General features: G+C 37.0%; 2 protein-coding genes across 3 annotated transcripts in view; one reads left to right on the plus strand and one right to left on the minus strand.

Annotated features, from left to right (window-relative positions):
- The first annotated feature begins 1617 nt into the window (after positions 1-1617).
- LOC120636983 (uncharacterized protein K02A2.6-like) lies at positions 1618-5631 on the plus strand. The gene has a single exon (XM_039908561.1). It carries the CDS (start codon positions 1618-1620, stop codon positions 5629-5631), a length of 4014 nt encoding a protein of 1337 aa, XP_039764495.1.
- A 1012-nt stretch (positions 5632-6643) lies between these two features.
- LOC120636783 (bcl-2-related ovarian killer protein homolog A) overlaps positions 6644-17786 on the minus strand; it is a 47514-nt gene continuing 36371 nt past the window's right edge. The window contains exons 2-6 of one of the 2 annotated variants that reach the window (XM_039908358.1): positions 15540-15720; positions 14057-14295; positions 11512-11772; positions 10335-10493; positions 6644-7623 (exon numbers count right to left, since the gene is read on the minus strand). In XM_039908358.1, the coding sequence (XP_039764292.1) occupies positions 7495-7623; positions 10335-10493; positions 11512-11772; positions 14057-14295; positions 15540-15561 (810 nt within the window). In that variant the 5' untranslated portion in view covers positions 15562-15720 and the 3' untranslated portion in view covers positions 6644-7494. Of the gene's footprint in view, positions 7624-10334; positions 10494-11511; positions 11797-14056; positions 14296-15539; positions 15721-17786 lie in introns of both variants that reach the window. The other variant, XM_039908355.1, reaches the window with a different exon arrangement.

Consider the following 17786-nt stretch of genomic DNA (forward strand, 5'->3'; position numbering starts at 1 on the left):
AAGTATGTATAAATTAATCAATGTATATCTATTCTTAGTTTATATTGTATTCTTAATACTTTTAGGTATAACATCAAAACACTTCCAAAAACAACATTTCTTACCAGAATAGCTACCTACTTTTATTACAGTTATAATAATAATTGTGCCTGATAAGTAAATAAGTAGGTAGGCAACCCATGTTTTCATGTCTCATGTTTTCTTGAGTTTGGATTTTAACGACGTTTATTTATCAAAAATTATATCCAACTAGGTTAGTAGCTACATGGAGGAACTTTATAGCAGTTATATGGCTAATCTTGTCACGAAATTCAGCGATGCGTGATCCGTAGAGAAAAAATATGTACGCATGCTCTTATGTTTGATAGGGCATAGGTAATAGGACGCACGATGCTTAGCTCTTTGACATCTATTATTAATAGGCACTGAAATAGCTCTCCTTGAACAGGTAACCGTTTAAATTAGGTACGTCCTAATAATTTAAAACGCCACCTGTGATACAAGTGTCTCTGGAACTAATGAATTTGTGCCAAATTCTTATTTTAGTTCCCGCACTTGTCGCACCTAAGCTGACCAGTGGTAGATAATAATAAATTATTAAGGCTAGCTAGGTTTAAATAACCTTTTAGTGGGTTTGGCCACTGAGCTCTATTAAACTATAGTTAGAGATGGTCATAAAGACTTAAAATGATAAACAGACTTTCGTTTAACTTATTTTTAAAAGTGACTTTCATTATGTGCTTATTAGCTTATTTAAAGTTTTCGTTGATAAACGTGAAGTTAGATGTAAATGATTAAATGTTGTTTGCTAAACTTTTAATTGTTGAACAAAGTCAATATTCCCTTTTTACAAAAATAGCTATTAAATATTGAGAACTGAAAGCAAGTAAAGTAGGTTTGTTGTTTCCAAGCATACATATACAAGGCAATAATATCCTATATTCGGATTATGAAAGTACTAAACACTACCTAATAAATAAAATAAATTCAATCTAGTATGTCTGTTTTAGAATCCAAAACTTTCCTTAGTTGCATTTGCAGCATTAATCGATAGGTATATTTTTTTAATGTTAGCAATAAGCTAATAACGTTAAGTGTTTAATTTAATTTACGTGCTTAAAGTAAAAAAAACACTGCTTCATTAAATGTAGGTATATCGTCTAAACGCCCACTCTTACTACCTATACTACGCTAGAGTTCAGTGGTTTTGGCACATATCAATTAGGTACTTTATCCTTGCGCTTTTATTATTCGTTAGAGCTCGAGTACCTACTTGAAGCGCCCACCAAACGTTTTTGGTATTGTTAAATGAGGCATGATTTAATAATAAATATATTACCATTGTCCGATCTTTCTTTCTATATATGTATTTATTTCCCAACCAACTCAGAATAGTGAGATTGGCAGGTAGTTTACGGTAACTTTCTTAATTTATGTCATATATAAGTATCTACATCATTTGTTTACCTTTTCTTAACAAAAGTAAAACCAAGTGGGTAGTTTAATTAACACATGTAAAAACTGTCAAGTTTTGCTACCTAGCTCAATAAACGTGTTACTATGCAATATCGTATTATTTATACATAATAGTGGCGACGAGGCGAAAATTTAATTAAAATGGACCACAAATCAGTGAAATTTAATGAATTTAATCAAAAAACGGATGTATGGGACAATTACATCGACCGGTTAAAGTTTTGTTTTGAGGCTAATGGCATCATGTTAGACGGCGCCAAACGAGCGAATTTCTTTACTGTGTGTGGAGCGGAAGTCTTTGAGACTCTTTTGGCCTTGATTACACCAAGGAAAGCTAGTGATGTGACATTTGTTGAAATTGAAACAATTTTAACAAAACATTATAGCCCAAAGCCAAATGAAATCTCCATGTCATATAAATTCTACACACGGAACCAGAATACTAATGAAAATGCATCAGAATATATTGCACAGTTGAGGAAAATTAGCTCAAAATGTAATTTTATGGAATTAGAACGGATGCTACGTGACCGGCTTGTGTGTGGTATGAAAGATCGTCGTCTACAGTATGAACTCTTGAAAAAAGATAACCTGCATTATCAAGATGTTATTGATGCCATGTTAGCAGCAGAGACTGCAGGAAAAGACTACCATATGATTCATTCATCTATGGGTACAGAAAATAGCAGCACAAGTACAAACTGTGCAGCAGCAACAACAACTCAAAGCTCCTCAGTGGAAGAGATGGACATAAATGCAGTACAAACTAGATCAAATACACGACTATGTTTTCGGTGTGGTGATCGTCATGGTGGTGAATGTAGATTTATAAATGCCACCTGTCGGTTCTGTAAGAAGCGAGGCCATATTGAGAAGATTTGCTTGGTAAAGAAGAAATCTTTAAAGAGAAATATTAATTTCACAAATGATGAACACACAGATACACACTTGAATGGTATTTACAGCATTAACTGTGAAACCAAAGTATTACCATTTGTTGTTGAAGTATCATTGGAGAATATACCTGTTGTGATGCAGGTAGACACAGGTGCAAGTTTTTCATTAGTAAATGAATGCACTTGGAAGAATATAGAACATCAGAACCAACATATAACTCTTCAACCGGTGAACCTTACTCTACGTACATGGACAGATACACCTGTAATCTTACTTGGCCAAGCTAAACTACAAGCTCAATACAGAGACATCAAATGTTCACTAAATGTTATTATAGCAAAGGGTCGGGGCCCCAATCTTCTGGGAAGGGATTGGCTGGGCCCATTGAATATCGCATTGAATATCAATGTTATAGCTAACAATGATCTTGTGAACATTGAGAAGACAATTTTAAAATACAGCAACATCTTCAGGGATGGACTGGGCACATTTAGGGGAGATCCAGTGACCATACATCTCAAACCTGGTGCTACACCTAAGTTTTTCAAGGCTCGTCCAGTACCATATGCTATCAAGGCTAGAGTTGAAGAGGAAATTGATCGCTTGGTGGCTGAAGGTGTACTGAGGCCTTTATCTTATTCAGAATGGGCAACACCTGTTGTGCCAATAATAAAGAAGTCTGGAGACATTCGGTTATGTGGAGATTACCGTAGTACTGTCAACCAAGCAACTGAGTCGGACACCTACCCCATGCCAACAGCAAATGAGGTATTTGCTACAGTTGCAGGTGCGAAGTTCTTTACAACCTTAGACCTTGATAGAGCATACACACAAGTGAAAGTTCAAGACAGCACTGCTAAAATGTTAACATTAAACACATGCAAGGGTCTCTACTCCGTACATCGGTTACCTTTTGGAGTCAAAGCCTGCCCTGGAATATTCCAGAGACTCATGACAGCATTGCTAGCAGGAGTTCAAGGAGTGGCAGTCTTAATTGATGATATAATTGTAAGTGGTCCTACAATGCTGGAAATGCAACAACGACTTGAAACTGTTCTAGACAGGATACAAAAGGCTGGATTTCGTCTTAACAAGAGCAAATGTAAATTTGCTCAAGAAAAAGTAGAATTTTTAGGTTTTGTGATTAATGGAGAAGGTATCCACCCAGCTCCAAGTAAAATAGAAGCTGTAGTGAAGACGCCAGAACCACAGAATGTCCAGGAGTTACAGGCTTTCTTAGGACTGTATAATTTTTATGAAAGGTTTATACCCCACAAGGCAACTATACTTGAGCCATTACATAGACTACTAGATAAGTCTCAAACATGGCAATGGACTCAACGGGAACGAGATGCATTCAATAAAGCTAAACAGTTGCTTACATTTGAAACCACATTAGTTCATTATGATTTATACAAACCACTAATTCTTACGTGTGATAGTTCACAATATGGCGTTGGGGCAGTGCTATCGCATGTGATGGAAAACGGACAAGAAAGACCGATCGCAATGAGTTCTAGGACATTAAATTCCCACGAACGACGGTATTCACAGTTGGACAAAGAAGCGACTGCCATTATGTTTGGCATTAAAAAGTTTCACAATTATTTAGCGGGGAGGAATTTTACTGTGATAACCGACCACAAGCCCCTACTTGGAATATTCGATCCAAAAAGGCCAATGCCATGTATTTTATCACCTCGTTTGACAAGAATCGCAATAGCATTAACTGCGCACGATTATAGCATTGCTTATCGACCAGGAACTGAAATCGGCAATGCAGACAGTTTAAGTCGATGGCCGCTACCTGTACCAGATCAAGAGGAACAACCTCTCTATGAAATACTACTGATGGCGGAAAATCTTAGTGATTTCCCTTTTACCGCGCTTGAGATATGCTCTGAAACGAAGAAAGATCAAACTCTCTCCCGAGTTGTTCACTTTCTACAAAGCGGATGGCCAAACAAAGTTAACGATCGTGATTTACGAGTATATTGGTTACATAGATCAGAGCTCTCTCTACAAAATGGTTGTGTATTTTTAGGTTGTCGTGTCGTCATACCACGACCTCTTCGACAAACCATCTTACGCATGCTGCATACTACGCATAATGGAATTGTGCACACAAAAGCATTGGCCCGAAGTTATGTGTGGTGGCCACAATTGAGCGATGATATAAATGAATTAGTAAATAATTGCACTCGGTGTCTAGAAAATAGACATATGCCTCCAAGATCATCACACGAGTGGATCGTTCCTTCAAGACCATGGTCCAGAATACATATTGACTTTGCAGGACCATTTATGAATAAAACTTTTCTTATAGTAGTTGATGCTTTTTCTAAATGGCCTGAAGTGCTAATGACAAATAGTACTAACTCGGCATCAGTGATTCGTCATTTAAGGAACTTATTTGCTACTCATGGTATTTGTGAAACCCTGGTATCAGATAACGGAACTTCTTTTGTGTCCGCAGAAATGAAATTGTTTTTAGAATCTAACAAAATTAGACATGTGACATCCGCACCTTATCACCCGGCCACTAATGGCTTGGCAGAACGGATGGTACAGACAGTGAAGGAAAAGCTTCGGAAGATGGATGGATCATGGGAAATAAAAATTCCAAATATGTTACTAGGTCTTAGGGTGACTCCGTGTTCTAAAACAAATAAAAGCCCTTCGGAACTTTTGATGAATAGACGCCTACGCACGGTCTTAGATTCTTTGCACCCTGATAGCCTGCAGTATAAAAAGGTTGAAGGTCAAATAATAAATAATGCACAACAGAAAAACAGAGAAACTAATGTGGGACAAAAAATAATGTACAGAAATTACACAAACGGGCCAAAATGGTTACCTGGTCAAGTTTTCGAAAAAGATGGCCCATCTAATTACAGAGTACAAACTGAAGATGGTGCAGTTTTACGGCGTCATATAGATCAAATAATTAAAGTACAAAATAGAGAGAAAACAAGTGACATACTTGGAGGAAACAACAATGAGAGGAGTAATGCAGAGACTGAGGAAGATAAGATTGATCAAAATGAACAGAATAATGATTTAGGAAGCGGATCAGAGCAAGAGTCAGAAAATGATCCTATTATTGAAATACCAAGTGCAGAAAAATGGGAAGAGATGTTAGGAATACCTAAATCAGCTGAAATTGAAACGTCAGGGGGGAAGATCAGAACTAAACGAAATGTTCATTCTAAAGTTCCATATTCTAGACCCAGTTGTTTTAATGAAAATAATGATTAAATTGATTACTTTATTTGTTTAATTTTATGTTATATTTTTAATAGTGTACTGTGGATTTCTTGATTTAAATTGTTAAACTTTAGTTAATTTACATGACATACTTGGGGGAAAGGTATGTCATATATAAGTATCTACATCATTTGTTTACCTTTTCTTAACAAAAGTAAAACCAAGTGGGTAGTTTAATTAACACATGTAAAAACTGTCAAGTTTTGCTACCTAGCTCAATAAACGTGTTACTATGCAATATCGTATTATTTATACATAATAATTATCTACCTACTGTTTCAAATTCATATTATTGAAATTAACAGAATGTAATTTTATTTCTTATACTTTGACACGGCTCCAAAATTAAGTACCTTTCTAGAATGAAGCTGTATTAAGTATTTCTACTCTTATTTTGTGTAACTTGCCTTAAAATTATCTGTTCATAACTTACCTACTTATTATTGTATAGTTTTAAGAATTAAAAAAGAAAGAATGCATTTAAATAAATAAATTACCTTTAATAATTGTTTTTATTTAAGTATTAAAAAAAAATATAATAAATACTAAGTTATGAAAAGATTGTTTAGGACATCATAAGACAAAGGAGAAAATACTATAGTATAATAAATGGGCTCCAATCTTGCTTAGGTATGAGTATCTACGACCAACCTTAGATTAGTACTAAGTACTAGAATACTCCAGCGGGATGAAATTGGTTTCCATAACTAAGGCACATTATACACAATAGCTTCTATAGGTAAAAATTATACACATCATAATATAACTTGGAATAATGTAGTAAGTACACTCTTATTCATAAACAATATTCTAGGCAAGAGAGAAAAGGTTATAGTGTGGCATTCTATCAAAGGCTTTTAGGCATAGAAATGTTATTACCTCGTACATCAAAAAAACCGGACCTACCGCATGATAAGACGCAACCTTTTTCACGATCTATTTTGAACGTTAGCAAAGGTGAGTACATGCACGACCCTACGTCAGTAGGTATATAAAAACACTAAAAAACTTAGCTTATGTATAATGTACGTCCAACAAAACTAATTCCTATAAGAACATGCTGGATCCTCTTCCATGGTCTTGTTTGGATCAGCTTGTGCGATTTCGTTTTCATACATAATGCATAAATTGACATATTGTTTTCGAAATTATGTGTGGGGATGAGAGCTTGTCAGTTGTCACTGGTTAACAACTGTGAAAATTGTTAATAAATAGGTAACCATTGCTGGCTGTTTCAATGTCTGAGTACAGTAGGGATAAAAAATGATGTGAAAATAATAACTAAATCTTAATTTTTTGACAAATTAGTAATACTTAGGTATAAAGGATTAAATAAAAAATACCAGAAAGCTCTCGGTCTGTCAAATAAAACTAAAATCTTTTGTTCTGCGACTTTTTTCAACTCGATAGTTTGTTTATTAAATATTCTATGTCTTACACAGATTATCTACCTCTGTAATGTAACATCGGCAACAGCACGCGAACCACGATTCAATCGTGCGGTCACTGACCAGACTACGCGACGTTGTCCAATCACATGTATTGGGTTTCACAATGTAATGTCACGTTACAGAAATAATATGTTTTTTTTTTATATGAACAATATTAATAATGAATTTTGCAAAGCCTTAGAACAAAAGTTGATTGTTTTAGTGATAAACAAATAATTATCTATCTTCCTCCGAAATCAAGATTTTAAGACATTACACTTAATTGATTAGGTCCTCCCTACGTATTATGATTAAATTCAGATTATGGATTAAAATTGTACTACTTATAATGTTACACTATTTTCAAAATTCTGGGCATTAAAAAACATTCATAGCCCTCGGAACATCAAAAAGCAATTCATTGCTATGCCCATGCCCATCGTAGTAAAAGGAGTATGAGGCAGATTATAACGAAGAATGAGACTATTACTCGGAGCGTCTTCTCGGATCTCTGGTCTCGGTCACTAACTCGTAGACGCTCGATGAGGCCATCCTGAAACAAGACACTTTGATGTAATACCTACCTCCGTATTTAAGAAGTAGTAGAGATCAGATCGCTTACAGATGAACGCTAAAGCGCGATTCGATATAATATTTATTCACTCTCGTATTATGTATAGGTATAGCTAGTGTTTTTGGAATAGTAGGGTTTTGTGGAAGAAGTACGGTAATGATTATTTGAGCTTTGTGGATATAATATGTAGGTATGTATAAATATGGCAGGACTTCCACTAAGCTCAAATAATCATTGTTAATTATTCATTGTAAAGTCAACATCTCCTGAGGATACTCCGGTTTCGGAGCGAAACGTGAATAGATGGTATATTGCCCAAGATCTGTTTGGTGTGGAGTATAAAGATTGAAGAAATTATAAATTACACCACACAGATTCTCCTGCTTTTCGCGGAGTATAGCCAATTAAGCTTAATTTTGATAATATATCATGGATTTCCGCAAAGTAACGCCTGCTTTTATCCAATACCATCCAACATTCAAGTTCAGTGGTGGTTCAAGGGTGCAAGTGTTTTGGTCAGGGTGTGGTTGCCTGCATAACTACAGGCACATACGGCTTAACACATTCGCCTCATGTTGATAGACGCAGGGCGGCACGATGCAAGACGTTTTCCTTAGGTGTCCTGCAAAATGTCCTTGGTTTATAGGCGATGATTTTCCACCTACAATCCGTCAATTATAACTATGAAAAAGTAACTAACTGTTAACATTACCTAATACACTTACCGACTCACTGCAAATTGAAATGCAAGATTATTAAGTTCGTCTTACGTAAGCCTCTTACGTTCTCTTAAGTCAAACGTCACAATGAACGCATGTTGGAAGCCACGGCTTGGCTTTGCCTTAAGACTGAGATATTTTTAAAACGAGATCGGTTTCTTTCAGATATAACTTTGTCTCGTTGTAAATGTTTCTTATGTCTGAGCAGCCAAAGAACACTTTGACCATAGATCTGAGCCTTATGCCCGATTTCACTAAAGACGAACAAGACAGTGCTTAAGTAGGCAAATAACGGTGTTGTGTTTTATGTTTTTATAATTTTTTTTCATTTTTTCGTATGGATAGGTTATTAAAAACATAAGAAGTTATGTTTCTCTCATCCGTAAAACCGCCGAATCGTTGTCGTAACTTTAGATGGCACTTAACGTCATGTAAGTGTTGGTAAAACCTTATTGTTCTCTACGCATCACCCAAATCATTAGGCATCCAATTTAAGTATTTCCTAGGTTTAGTGAAAACGGGCATTAGCGTTCTATGTCCGTGTCAAAAATCTACTAGATAAATCGAGATAACGTTTTAAAAATATAAATACTTTCGCAGTTAGTTACTATTCAAGCACAAAGGTCTACATATCGGTGAGAATATTGCCTGTTTTCACTAACGACGAACAATAATTAACGCTTGATGTATGCTTAGGAATCCCCTTAGATTAATCTTAGGGGGTTCCTACGCATTCATCAACCGTTTGCCAATAGTTATCACCTAAGAGTTGGTGTAACGTTCTCTATAGACATCGCCTAATTCATGAGGCACTCGATTTAAGCGATGCCTAGGTTTAATGAAAACGTACCTCGTCGAGTTATACTCTAATTATACTCGTACCTCGGTAGGGGGGGGCAATCCATGTACCTAAATTGTTTTATTACGAGAATCCACTTAAGAGGCTTAATCACATCATAATCATCATTAGCATTCTAGGTAAGCATATTTTGTAATATGAGTACTTATCTACCTGTAATTTAAAATATGAACTCCCAAGGTAAGTAGTACTTTGTAACAAGAAATCTAGGCCTTTAATATAGCTCTTTATGTGGTTAGGTACAAACAAAGTTATTTCAATTAAAATTTCAAAGTGACGCTATTATTTAATTCCTTCGTTTGTTTAGTAATTAGCATGTTAAGATCACGAAGTCCTTTGGCCTTAGTACAAGATTTGCTCGCTCACAATCGAGGAGTCGTTTTCTAATATCATATTGAATGAATGAATGAATACACTTTGATTGTACACCACATAAACATATAGTAAAATTATAAATAAATTTAACAAAAAGTATACAATTTGGCGGCTTTATCGCTACATAGCGATCTCTTCCAGGCAACCAAAGGCGTTAAACACAGCTCAAGAAGAGAGGTAGGTGGTGCATTTAAATAAACATGCACATATACCTATATATACAAATATAATATAAACATATAATAAACTTACAATAAAATATATAGATATTGATAATAATTAATATCAATAAAACATAAATATATACAATATTGTCAAACCCCAAATAAAATAGAAGGGAATAGGCATGTTAAAGATCCGAAGATTCAGACAAAAAATGATCCTTTTTAAAAATGGACCTAATAAGTCTCGTTTTACGGGAAAGCGTACGAGGAAAGGAAACGAGGCGACTGAGGGAATATGGAGAAGCGTCCTCTGTGCTATTACAACTATCTACTGCGATTAGCACCCGTCTGTCCAGCGTGATTATGGCCAAACCCTGCCGCTTGGAGAAGCCTAGAGTCTGTTAGTGAACTGTTATAGACTATTAACAGCGTAGTGATACCCGGATAATAGCCCTCTGAGTAACTCGTGAGCTTTCTTATCCGGCCTATCGTTATAGCGACCATATTTCGGAGGAATAAGTCTTCATAGGCTACACGCATAACTAAAGATATCCTAGATAAAAATAATATTACCCATCCACCATTTGATGCTATCCAGGAACCTGGGTTTTCGTGTAGTAGGTCTGCAATTGCAGCTGCAGGTGCCGCTACTAGTTCAAGCGCTGGTTCGCCGTCAGCTGATTCAGCAGCTTCTTTGGCTAAGGCTCCACATATACAAAACACAGCCGCAATCTGGAAATCAAATATTTTTGTTGGAAGCAGGCGTTACTTGCTAAGTCCATGTTATTATCACAGTATAAAAAAGAGTGATAGTAGTTAGACATCTTTGATCTCGTGGTAATGGCCGACATCACCTAGATAGGGTCGGAATAGTGTACAGGAACTTTATTTTACTACTAGTTAGCCCTTGACTGCAATCTCACCCTGTGGTAAGTGATGATGCAGTCTTAGGTGGTAGCGGGATAACCTATTGGGGGTATAGCAGTGATACACCAATGGCCGAAACCTTCTACCAGATCAGACCAGAGAAAATTCCCAAATTGTTGCTGTCGATCGAACCCAGACCCTGAATCCCCACTCATAAGACAATGGCGGTCATTAGATGTGCCAGAGAGGTCGTAAGACGACTATTCTTTCTGGAGGGCTTTGTCAGATCACAGTATGACTATTCTTTATCTGTGATATTGTCAATTACCTCTTAGCAGGCACTGTTATCGAAGAGAAACGTGCGTAGAGAGAAATTGAAGATGTGTACGGTGAAGTTAGTTAGGTATTAATAGGGTACAAACTGGTTTATCTTTTAATTTTTCACGTATAAAGGGAAAGATGTCGTTGAAAACAAACCAACTGTGTGCGTTGCAGTGCTAGTTGTATAATTAGAAACTGCTCCTGCCATGACGGTTAGTTGGTTTTATAGTACTAATAAAGGTTGTTGTGACAAAGGTCGCTCATTTCTTATACCATTCGTATCTCTGCCGAAAGCAGCATTATTGCAATGCCTTCTCAAGGGCGTTGCCAGTGTAATTACAGGCACATACGGCCTAACATCTACGCCTCAGGTAAATGGACACCGGGCGACGCTTTGAAAGATGTGTTCCTTGCATGCCCTGCTAAGTCTTGTATCTGTTTATATACGATACACGAAGGTGGTGGGCAAACCGCTTGGGCCCTCAATGACTAAAGTTTTAACGATAAATCTGGTTGCGGCCACGCACACCACTGAAATTAAGTTTTTTATGGATAAACATACCTTGGACCAGGTGACATTATCTCTGGTTATTCGGCGAGCCAGCGCCAGTGTAAGTTCTGCGAGCGCAGTATCAGATCTCAGCATGGCAGATGGTGCACGCGTAGCCTGACGAGCAACGTGCCGGAACGCATCAGGTCGTTTTCTCTCCAAAGCGGCGCACAAAGCTCGCAGGGCTGCCAACACGCCAGTTTCTGTGTTGTTTATAGCTTCTTCGCCGCACTCGGTTTCAAGCATTCTTTGTAAACGTTTCATTACTATTTGCTGAAAGGATGGACGGTTAAGTTTCTGAAACGTTGTCAGAAATCTCATGTTTAATATAAAATATAACAATCCTTTAAAAAAATCGGTTTAAGAGCCCCTATAAATTCTTTTTCTGGGGGCTTTTGAAGTAATCTCTTAAGCCATAAATATGTACACGTCCTGACTTCTTATAAGTAGTTTTATTTAGTTTTCAAACTAAGTAAACAATTTAAAAAAAAACTGTACTTTGCTAACATCGACGTCACGTCGTTACCTACTTACCTACATGTTATACAAATAACGGGCATATTTTTTATTTAAATGTGCAGTTGCTTTTGAAGTAGTTTTTTTTAAAGAATTGTTATATTTAGTGTAAATTTTAATTTTTCTTTTGAAAACATATTAGTGTTGATACCAATAAAAATTTTAATAAGAACGAATTTAGAACCTGTACTTTTCTCCCTAACTACCTTATTTAACTAGCAAAACAAGGGTAGGGTTATGTGTTTTAACAGTCTAAGTATAAATGTTTGTGTGTAGTATGTAGGTACGAGTTACTGTTTACGTGTTATAATGTGCTACATTTAAGGTATCTTAGTTTTTGTAAGTTTAGAAGTAATGTTAAAATAAACTGAAATAACAAAGAGTTCTTTATAATGTGAGAAATTACTAATTCAAGTTCGAAGCGGTTGCGAAAGCATTGAGGTAAATCTTTTATCATACAAATGAGCCTTTTGAGGACATGCAGACAAGATGATGTACGATTACAAATTAACATACGACTAGAAAACGCTATCAGATGTAACTAGGTAAAGGATGGCGTCAGATAAATTACAATTTCAAATTAAGGCATTGTTACCTTGTAAGTGAAAATTACATAATATGTGTGTTTGTTAATCGCTTAGGTATCTATCCTTGCTTTGGTGTTTGGTATTCCGATTTTCGTATTCTTTTTTTAATTAATCATTTTTCCACTTTTATTTATCACTAATTGAAGCGATGAAATCGCATTGGGTAGGAGCTCAAATTTACTTTCGGGGGGCCGAGTTCGAATCCCAGTTCGCACCTCTATCTTTTGTAAGCAATGTGCGTTTTAAGTAATTAAAATATCACTTGCTTCAATGGTGAAGGAAAACATCGTTAGCAAACTTGCATGCCTGAGAGTTCTACATAATGTTTTTAAAGATGTGTGGAGTCAAGCCAGGCGTGGTGGATGGCCTTAACCCCTTCTCATTGTGGGAAGAGACCCTTTCTCTTTAGTGGGGCGGTTAAGAATTGATGTGTTGATGATGATGATGAATTATAAGTGATGATGCAGTCTAACTCTCAGCTAACCTGTTACGCTATGGCAGTTATATTAAACCCACACTTTTAAGACATGGTACTGGAATGCTAAATTGATTGTCTTTATAGTTGGGGTAGTAACCAACCAAGATCAGAGTCTCTCAGACCAGACCAAGGAAAATTCAGAAATTATAAATTCTCAAATTGCTACTTCCGGGGATACCGGGACCTCCCACTTAAAACCACAACTCTTACTGCTGCATCAGGGAGGTTGTTAAAATGATTTGTTAAAACTTAGGTTTAAAATGAACTAGCAGTTTTGTATCATCAGGAAGGACCCAGTGGCGTGCATTGAGGGTATGCACAAGGTATGCAGATGAGATAAAATGAATGATGAAAACCTCAAGTATTTATAGCTAGTACTGGAGATTTTCTTAATTTTATATCATCTGCATACCCTGTGCATACCACGCACGTGCATATATGCACGCCACTGGAAGGACCTAAACCTAACTAACACAGGTTTTCCTTCCGCAGAGGGGCAGGGCATTCATTATCAATTTATTTTTAAACCTTAATGAATGATTATTATAATTAATAATTATTGTAGCGATGATAGCCCAGTAGGTAGACTTCGGCTTCACTTCCGGGGGGCTGAGTTCGAATCCCATAAGGCACCTCTAACTATTCTAAGTCACCAAGTGTTATTTAATTGCTTAAAACGCACAAAAAATCATCAGTCATCATAGTACCCATAACACAAGCTACGCTTACTTTGGGGCTAGCTGGCGATGTGTGTATTGTCGTAGTATATTTATTTATTATATTATTATTATTAAGCAATTAGATATCACTTTCTTTAACCGTAAAGGAAAACATCTTAAGGAAACTTGCATGCCTGAGAGTGCTCCATAATTTTCCCGTGGTGGACTAAGTACCAAACCCTTCTCATTGTGGGAGGAGACTCTTGCCCTGTAATGGGCCGGTAATGGGTCATTGACGATGATTATTAATAATTTACCTTTTTGGGGCAGGTTGGTGACCTTCGTATTTGAGTTTTTATGTACTGTAGGCATAAAGCGCGCCCCTGTCGAACGATTTGCGGTTTGACGTCTGAAGGAGTAGCGAGGCACCAGCCAATAGTGGCGGAGAAACGGCGGGATACTGCAGCGGCCGCAGCACTTGACACCATGGTGCTGAAGCGACGCTTAGTTCTGTCAAATGGAGATAGCGACCGCGACGGTGAAGTACGAAGCAGATCTGCAGATAAAAATACGGAACCGATCTCAATATGCAGTTTTTATTGTTTTTTATACTAATAACTAGCTTTTACCAGTGTTTTTCGTCTGAATTTCTTACGGTTTTTCACTAAACCCGTGGGAACTGTTTGTTTTCCCGGAATAAAAAGTAGCCAAGTTACTCTTCGTCCTTTAAACTTACTTTATGCCAAAAATCACGTTTATTAGTTTCTTAGTTTAGGAAGGACAAAGAAACAAACAAACACACTTTCGGATTTTTAATATCAATAAGGATTTAGGGACCAAGCAAATGATGGTATTTTGAAAACCATCGCCTATGACGGAGAAATCCTTCTAAGGGCATGCAAAGAACACGTCCCTTAGATTACTACACTGTAAACACACATTGGCATCTAGCCCCAAAGTAAGCTTTGCTTGTGTTATACGTACTAAGACGACTGATGAATATTTTTATGAATAATAAACATAAATACTTGTAATATACATATAAACACCCAGACACTGAAAAACATTAATGTTCATCACACAAACATTCTCCAGTTGTGGTAATCGAACCCACGGCCTTGCTTGGGTTCAGAAAGCAGGGTCGCTGCCCACTGTGCCAGTCGGCTGTCAATTGTCGATTTTTAGGGAACTTTTCAAAGTTAGGTGCGATTTAAACAATGAAATATTACTTCCTTTTCTCAGAGGCATGTGAATTCTATCAATCAGCACCTGACCAGCTTGGTGTCTTTATAAACAAAAAGCTGATATTAGCAATCGAGCTACCAGAAACGGACATAAATTAGTGATATCTGCATATCGTCTGCGAAAGGTGCAGAACTCTTTTGTGGGGTGGAGTATACGCTTTTAAAACATGATTCCTAAGGTAATTCTAGACTTACCGTTGCACACATTTAAAAAATGTGTAAAAACACATCTAATACAGCGCGGTTACTATACATTTGATGAATTTCTTAATGACAAGATAGATTGGAAGCAGCCAGCTTCGCTCTCATCTCCCACAAGATAGAAAAATGGTTGTTTGTTGGAAAAGAGCAACTACTGAGTTTTTTTAGTAAGCGGTTAGCGGGCTAAGCTTTAAGGCCTCCTCCCAACAGGCGCAATGCTCAATCGCTGGACGCTGGGTGTCACGTTTATGTCGTTAGGAAAGTAACTAGCTACGGTCGAAGCTTCCAGACGCATTGTTAATTGGACACGACTAGGTTGAAAGTTATTATTCATTATAGGAAGAAAATACAATACCTGGTGCAGATAATCCATCCATAGAACTAAGAGGTGTGCTAAGTTTGCGGCGTTGACGAAGTGGTGGCACGAATTCGTCATCTTCTTCTCCATCGGGTGGAATGACATGAATTGCAATGTTGTTGTTCTCTGTAATCGTCTTGCCACTGGTTTTCCATCGTAAATCTGTTACAGGCCCTATCTGGAAATTTAAAACAAATTGTCATCATTTTGAGTTTTAGACCCACCACTACGCTTCAATGTGTGTTGTCGAGATTATTTATCATATGTTAGAAATAACCAGGCTCGGCGTATCAAAGTACGGTAGTGGACAACACCAATTTCGTAATTACTTATATTAAATAGAGATACCGTAGACTAATAATTTTAGTCGATATGGAAGTCGGAGTATGGTTTATATACTTTCAAAAATAATGAAGAATAATTATCCTGATAGGCTTTTACTCAATAATAATAAGTTAAGAACGTAGTACTATTCCTTGGGAAGGACTTCTACGTTAACTGACGTATTCCTGACTACCGACCTTTACAGGCCCTTGACCTTAGGTAAGGTAGAATTATTTCGAAAGTTCTAATTTTTCCGTAATGACCTGTAGTTTTTCTTTTCCCAAAAACATTTACAGTAAGAGGTAGGCTATTTGTACGTAACTCCATTCTCCGTTTTAATGACTTCGTTCTTAATATCGGTTGAGCTAAACAATTACTGAATCGAGCTTATTATCTGTAACGGAAACCTCAATGTCCAGCATACTAATTGCATGTTATCTAAGTACTTTTTCTTTCAGATAACTCATATTATGTACATAAGATATTAACATCCTAATCTTAAATATACCTAGTTACTCATGGAGGAATTAATACACTTTTAATTTTTTTTTGTGCATCTATCGTCTTTGGTATACTTTGTGATTTTCCAAGAGATGGCAGACACCTTTTCGTCCTTTTGCTAATCCTGAGTTTTAGACTTGGCGTGCAGCTTTAAAAGGAGCCTACTTGTATTATCGTTTTTTTGTGCGTGTTTCCTTATACGATTTCGAAAAAAAACAAAAAGATAAGCCATAGGCCTAAACCTGTTCTTCGAGGCAGGGGTAAACAGAATGTTTTTAGTTTTGTATGCAAAAGTAACGCCTGTCGTGCAACGTAATCATTTTGCACTTATGGGAAATTTCCACCACCATTTACCACCTTAACAAAAAAGACGTGCCGCCAAGCTATCTAGAAACCGATGGAAACTGTACCCGTAACGAGTTAGCCCGCTTTTACATATGACTGCTTCATCGCCGCCAGCTGAGATTGCAGTCAAGGACAAACTATCCAATCCGTTGCTAGTTTCATCAAGATGTAGGCATAATTATTATGCGATAGAAAGACACTTTCAGATTTATAATATTAGCATGGGTTTTGTGCCATGCCGTCATGTCCCACGGAACAAATTCGAACTGCCCAACATTTGCAATAAGATTCGTTGCGGCCTGCGGCGGCAGTAAAGTGCACTTTTTATTAGTCCCAAGTAGTAAAGTCGCAGCTGCTACAAAAGTTAACTTAAGTCTGGGTAAGTTAGTAGTTTCATGGGAAAGAAAGTTGTTCATCATAAATCTAGGTAGGTATACAAATTGATAAAATTTAAGTGTGGGTGAGGGGATCCGTCGTAGAACCAGAGCTACGGACATAGCTACAAGAGTTGCAAAGCTGAAGTGGCAATGGGCGGGGCATAACTTGGAGAACCGATGGACGTTAGGGTCTCAAGATGCTGGAATGGCGACCTCGCACCGGAAAACGCAGCGTTGGTAGACCCCCGACGAGATGGACAGATGATATCAAACGAGTGGCTGGACGCAAACGACACAAGACCGTGATATTTGGAACTCCCTAAAAAGACCTATGTCCAGCAGTGGACGTCGATCGGTTGATATGATGATGATAATGATGATGAAGGGTCGGTTTGTCAAAAAAATAGCTTTTTATAACATGCATAATATAAAAGTGAGCAGCACGGTACTTCAAAAAATCATTTTTATTTATTCATTTTGTGTGTCTGTCTGTTTGTTCTGGATAATCTCCGAAATAGGCTGATTTAGACTGGAATTTTACAGGCAGTAGAGGTTACTTTTTATGTTGGCATTAATATTCCTAGGAAAATATATGTAGGGGATAGGAACACTTTTTGAGAGAACCATGTTTATCAAATTAGGGACATCTAAATTAAGAAGATAGGTTAATTTTAGGGTATTTAATATCCGTTACAAA

This window comes from Pararge aegeria, chromosome 3 (genome assembly GCF_905163445.1).
Source record: "Pararge aegeria chromosome 3, ilParAegt1.1, whole genome shotgun sequence".
Lineage (NCBI taxonomy): Eukaryota > Metazoa > Arthropoda > Insecta > Lepidoptera > Nymphalidae > Pararge > Pararge aegeria.

Coding starts and splice junctions, on each gene's coding strand:
- LOC120636983 (XM_039908561.1), top strand. CDS start 1,618: ATGGACCACAAATCAGTGAAATTTAATGAATTTAATCAAAAAACGGAT.